At 44.8% G+C, this 6,513-nt stretch overlaps 1 protein-coding gene across 1 annotated transcript in view; it reads left to right on the top strand.

The window, feature by feature from the left end:
- The first annotated feature begins 1,655 nt into the window (after window positions 1–1,655).
- The window catches only part of Sec11c (SEC11 homolog C, signal peptidase complex subunit), an 18,720-nt gene continuing 13,862 nt past the window's right edge, over window positions 1,656–6,513 (top strand). The window contains exon 1 of the mRNA XM_004647906.3: window positions 1,656–1,839. Within this exon, the coding sequence (XP_004647963.1) occupies window positions 1,753–1,839 (87 nt within the window). The 5' untranslated portion in view covers window positions 1,656–1,752. The remainder of the gene's footprint in view (window positions 1,840–6,513) is intronic.

The following is a 6,513-nucleotide window of genomic DNA, read 5'->3' on the forward strand; positions in this document are numbered from 1 at the left end:
TGGGTACTGTAGGAACCCTCAGATTAGATTCTACTACTAGTGCAACTTCTTGTATGAGTTTAGGTGACAATATTCCTAAAAGACATTATTCCTCTACTGGGATGGCAGGAAATGACCATGAGCCACATAAATGTATCCACTCAATCCAAATGAAATATAACTGCAGTTCCACTTCCCTTTAGCTGAATCCCCAAAATGCTCTTTGTCCCCCTAAGAACCAGAGAAGTGTGATACAGAGGAAATTGGAATGCAAAGAAACTGAACTCTTGGTCAACAATTCAAATATTGTCTGAATCACTTTGTTGGACTTAAGAAAGAATTCCATTTAAGAACGTTTTCCAGGAACAGAACTTGTTTGTAAGTCAGCGACTTACTATCTTGCTTTGGAGAATTTTACAAAACTTTAGGGAAGCGCTATTCCAGGCCTTGGAAAGAGCCTTTGCAACAGTAGGGTTCAAAACCTCACCAAACAGCTCAGCGGATTAAAGTGTCTGCAAGCAGGTCAGAGGCTGGGGGTTCGATGTCTGGGCCTGCTGTGCAGGCCGCATCCCTGGGGCACACTGAGATGGCAATTGAGACTGGGCGTGGTGGTACGCCTGTAATCCCAGCTCTTGTGAGGCTGTAAACAGGTGGATCACTATGAATCCGATCTAGCAGTGAGATCCTGAACACCCTGTAGACCCTTCCCTAAAAAATACAACCCCCCCCCCCCAAAACTCCCCTTTTGTTAGCTTCATCGCAAGTTGGTTTCTGGCACTTTTTTTTTGGCAGAACCGGGTACTGAACTCAGGTCCTTGCGTTTACCAGGCAAGCACTTCTTTTACTGAGCCATCTCCCTGGCCCAACAAGAACTGAGCTAAGGGGCAGGCCCCCTCTGGCACATTTTAAATTACAACATGTTTTTGCCAGAGCTTCTCATGCAGCTCCTCTCTTTTTCTTCTTTTTCCTAGTATTATCACCTCTTAGGTACCATAAAATGTACTCATTATTCCTGCTTCTGGTATAATTTTTTCACGGATATTTCTCAGTGCCTAGAACAGAATCAGGTGTATTGTAGGTATTTTGTAATGGTCTGTGAATAAATAAAAGATAAATCACTCAAGTAAAATTAGTTTTGCCACATCTACGTCAAGGACATTCAGAGATACCGCCTCGCATTCAAATCCTACAACGCTCGCAGAGCTGGAACCCGACCGCTTTAAAATTCCCGCCTCCCCTAGCCCCGCCCCATTCTAGGCCCCGTCCCCATTTGCACAGTCCGCCCTCAGGGTAAAAGCCCGCCTTTCCTGGTCTGAGCCATCCAATGGCCAAGATACACGGTTGGGTGACTGCAAGGGAGTTTTAGGTGTCCTTTTGGCGCCTGAGCAGAGTCTTAGAAATTCTGTTTTTCTTAAGAAGTCACCTTTCCGAGTTGTCCGGAAGACGTGCGGGACCACTCACTGCCCCACATGCCCTCCAAAGGGTCGGACTAGGATCTCAAGCCCCTTCGCGGTCCTGCCGCGGAGCCCTGGGTCTTCACTGGTCGAGGAGCTCACTCCGCGGCATTGTGGGAGAAGTAGTTTTTCCTCCTCTCGGATTTCACGGGCCGACTGGTGGCCAAGACTCGCGGGACTACGATTCCCAGACGCCCAAGCGAGCTTCGGGTCATGTGGCTCGCGGGGACGCGAGCTGGTGGGCGGGGTCGGCCGGAGCTCCGCAGCTGTGTGTGACATCTGGAACCAGCGGGCTGCCCGGGCCCCCAGAGACGCCGACATGGTGCGCGCGGGCGCTGTGGGGACGCATCTCCCTGTGTCCTGCCTGGACATATTCGGGGATCTGAGGAAGATGAACAAGCGTCAGGTAATGGAGGCCAGGCTTGGGGGCGCGCCCAGGGGCCAGGACCGCCACGGATGCCGGGGTTCGGGGCTTCCCGGGTAGAGGGCAAGGGCACCCCCAGTTGACTGCGGCCCGGCTGCGACCCGAAGTTCCCGCTCTGGGCTCTCAGAAGCCCTCGGCTCAAATCCTTCCAAATCCACGTGTGGGCAAGTGTGTGAGCTTTCTTCCACTGACAAGAGAAAATTAGGGGAGAGCTGGGCAGGAAGAAGAGACCCCGTGCAATGGATGTCAGCTGCCCCGGGGAAAGCAAGGCTAGATGACCGGAGCGCGAGTGCCAGCTGTCTGTGCGTGTGTGAAGGGCCCTAGTGAGGCGGGAGCGGCCGTCCAGGGGGCGCTCGAGGCCTGACTGGGCGCGGGTAGTAGAGGCAGAGGCCGGCGGGAGGAGGAACTTTCTGACCGCGGGAGCTGTCCAGCGGTGCCTTCCCTGGCACCCTCCCCCCACCCCAGCCCCACTAGCTTTTTGATGGGACAGACGTCGGAGCTCAGTAATGCTCAGAGAGCTCAGAAATGGTGGTCGTCGTTGCAGACCGACCGAGTGTTCCAACGGGGTCCAGAGGTCTTCTTGAATTTCCTTCCCCGATTCCATCATTTTTCAGCGCTGTAAGCCCGGAAGTCGCTAACTTGGAGAGCTTTGGGTAGCTGCGGTTGCTTTCCTCTGAGAGAGCACCTCAGAGGAAAACTTCTCTTTTGCCCTCTCCTCTTAGACGCTGGCCGTCATCCTTGTCTTTGGGCCCTTATCTCTTAAGTATAACATGAAAGCGAGTGGGGATTGGAAATCCTCTCTGCCAGGAAAGTGTGATTGATTGAACTTCTGGATAGATAATATGGAGGACTTATGGTGGCTAGACATCATGATGGCTATTACTGCAGCTGCTACTAATAATAAATTAATAAATAGCAGCAAAAAAAAAAAAAATAGACCTGAGTTCAATCCCCAGTTCAAAAAAAACCACAAACAAAAACCAAACCAAACGCACCTTTCTACCAGAGGGTTTTGATTGAATTTGAGAATGGTGTTAATTCTCATTATTTCAGTGACATCCAGTTTAAGTTGTTCCAGTATACAGTACTGAGCTGCAGAGTGATGCCAGTAATAGGGCACTACTAAATAATGTCCTAGCCACCGTTCCCCCTCCCTCCTTTCCTCTTCTCCCCTCCCTCCCTGTCTTCTCCCTCTCTCCCTACTTCACTCCTTACCTTCCTCCCTGTAGAACTTCAGACTAGTGCAGCAGTATGGAAGTCTGAAGACTTGGAGTTCATGACCTGTTTTCAGGGTCTGATTCTATCTAGCTGTGGATGGCTGATCAACTCCTGTTATTGTGATGAGATGTAGAGATTATCGCTAGCTTAAAACACCAATAGTTAGGGCCAGGGAGATGGCTCAGTGGAATAAGTGCTTCCCTGGCAAGCGCAAGGGCCTAAGTTCAATCCCCGGTTCTGCCAAAAAAAAAAAAAAAAATTAAAACACCAATAGTTAATGAATTTAGCACTGACCTTGCTCCCAGGAAGGTTCTTCAGGAAATGGAGGCTTATTTAAAAGTCTAGATTACTGATTTGATTTTTAAAATGTCTCTCAAAATGGTACTGACAACTCATGGCTATAATTGCAGGTACCAGAGAAGGCCATGCCCTTTGGAAGATCCATGTGTTCCCATTGGTGATGATAGGCCCTTCAGTAGCTGGTTACATTGTCCATGTTGCTAATCTTCTGCTTGTTTCTTTTGCTTTTCAAAATGGCATCCTGTGACACCTTGTCAGGCCTGCATGCTCCACCAATCTTGGAAGCAAGCACTCCTTTCTTTACTGCTCCTGCTTGCAAAAGCAAGAGCCATGTATAAGACAAGGGCTCTTTGTTTTGGTAGTGAGGAAGGGAGGAAAAAAATATAGTTACTGACATTGCTGCTGTCTGTAGCCTGAATATGTGGTGTGAATGTTTGTTTAAAACCCTTCAGAAGTGGTTATTTTGGTTTGGGTTGACAAGGACTGAGTGTGGGCCAACTTCTACACTCTGCTGGGGCTGAGTGCTGAGAGTACACATTGGCCAACTCACAATGAACAACAACAAAAGGCACCAGTGAGTGGGATGTCGTGGTTTATGTTTTAGGTCTTATTCAGCTTGTCAGTACTTTGATCAAATTTTGTTTTGAGACTCCTGGATGTCAAGCTTGTACACTGCATAGGGTGTCAGAAGTGTGATTTGTGGTTTTGCAGTTAGTTAGGTTTTTGTGTATTTTGCCATTGCCTAAGCTGGCAGATGTTTTGCTCAAAGGAAGTATTTCTGAGGAATTGATTTTATTTCCTCTCAAATTTTTCGAGCATAGAAAACCAGTCTGGAAAATATTCTTAGTACAAGGTTTGTAGTGGATCAAGTTGCAAGAATTTATAATTTGCTTTCAGAAGGGTGGAACCTGATGGCTTGAAAAAAAAAATTCTAAAATAGCTTTAAACTATGCTGGCATTTTCCCAGTCAGTTCTGTAATTCATAATGAAACAATAGTGGTTTATCATGTCACTTAAGTTAAGCAGAGAAGGTGTGAAAGTTTTTGAATGTGACGCCAATGAATGTCTGCTTTAGAGTGATGAGAATTGCTCTTTTGCTCTCAGGACTGGAATGCTGGGCTTGAAATTTGCCACTAACACAGTAGCCAAGTAGTTAAAACATCATGTGTAACTTGGGCACTGAATTATAATATTTATATTTTCATTGATGGCTCCAAAATAAGTCATTTTAATTTTTTTTCATATCCCCATTTTCACTTGTATCCTTCACAAGTGTCACAAATTACATAATTTCACATAATTGTGATATTGGAAAGGGACATTTTTTTAAACTCTGCCTTTTCTTTATCATACTGGAAAATGTTTTGTATATTCTTAAAATTATTATTTTAAGTTTTAAAAAATCTTTTATTTATTTGGCACAGGATCTTGATACACAGCTTGAACTCATAGTGATCCTCTTGTTTCAGCCTCCCCAGAGCTGGGATTACAGGCAGGTGCCACCACACCCGGTTTCAGTGGCTAGCACAGCATGCCTGGTGTTCTGGGGCCACCATGGCATGTTGTACTGGGGCTAGAACCTGGGTCCTTGGGCTTGCCAGGTAGGCGCTTGGAAGTACTGAACTATCTCCCCAGCCCTCAAAATGATTGTTATTTAAAAAAAATTTTTTTAAAAATTTATTTTATTTATTTATTTTACATTTATTGTGTGTGTGTGTGTGTGTGTGTGTGTGTGTGGCCAGCTCAGCCCACCAGTGGGCGGGGCTGGCTGGCATGTGGTACTGGAGGATTGAACCGCAGTCCCTGTGCTTTGCCAAGCTTGTTCCAAGTAGGTGCTTTAGACCACTGAGCCATCTCTCCAGCCCCCTCAAAATGATTATTTTAATGGCATGAGAATTCTTTAAAATTGCACTTCTTTTAAACATTTTCCCCTTAGGCTTCATAATCAGTGTGTGCTCAAATAAATTTTAAGGAGTAATCTTTTTTTAAATTTTTTTTTTATTTTAGGAGTAGATAATCTTTACAAAATAAAATTCTATGATTCCTAATTCTGCCACCCTAAAATCATCTGTGGTAGTGGGTACTGGGTATTTGTTGCGCTCTTACTGCAGCTGATATTTTTTACTTACCATGTTTTGAGTGTTGGGTCAAGTCATTAAAGCTCCTCATGTGTTATTTGAAATAATGGAGTAATCTGCCATTTTCTACAGAGTCATTTTCTTATTGTTGGTCATTTTCAGTGTTTCCTTTTCCACATTATTAGAAATAGGGCTGCTAAATGCCTTCTGGCCATCATCCCCTATTGCATTTTTATAAACTGAAATCCTAGAAGTAGAACTATTAGGCCAATAGCAACCTCTTGATACTAATGCCAAAGTGCTTTTAGAATTGTTATATCAACTAGTGTTGAGTTTTAGTATTAAAAAATAAAACAAACCTGTAAGTTTTCTAGGGGAAGAAAACAAACAAGCAAACAATAAATAAAAGGGACAGGAGAGATAGCTCAGTAGAATAAGCGCTTGTCTGGCAAGTGCAAGGTCCTGAGTTCAATCTCCAGTACCGGAAAAAGACAAAAAACAAAAACCAATAAATAGATAAATAAACAAAGGAAGGAAAGTGAAGGCAGAATTATTGGTTTAAATATTTTAAATGTTCATTGGATCCTTTTGGAAAAATTATAACTTTAAGTTTTCATCTTTTTGCTGGAATTTTAATGTTTTCCTTACTGCTAATTAGTTTGCACTCACTATGTGTCATAGTTACTTTTCTCATTTCTGGAACAAAACACCCACAAGTTGAAAGAGGGAAGGTTTATTTTGGCTCACAGTTTGTAGGTTTCAGTCCATCGTTGGCTGGGTCCAAGGCAGGGTGGTACAGTAAAGGAGCACTACAGAGGAGGAATAGTCTGCAGCAGAGCAGGCAGGAGGCAGGGAAGCAAAGCACACTCCCTTTCTCTTTTATCTGATCCAGGCTATAAGCCTTGGGTGGTGCCACCCACACCTAGGGTGGGGCTTCCCATTATCCACACACAGAACTATGCTACACTAGTTTAGTTGTCATACATCCTAGATCCAGCCACGTTACAAAAGCCCAATCTATGAGTATGTAAAGCTTTGAGGGAACATGTAGATACAAGTT

The sequence above is a fragment of the Octodon degus genome, unplaced genomic scaffold, assembly GCF_000260255.1.
Source record: "Octodon degus isolate 3935 unplaced genomic scaffold, OctDeg1.0 scaffold00339, whole genome shotgun sequence".
Taxonomy (NCBI): Eukaryota; Metazoa; Chordata; class Mammalia; order Rodentia; family Octodontidae; genus Octodon; species Octodon degus.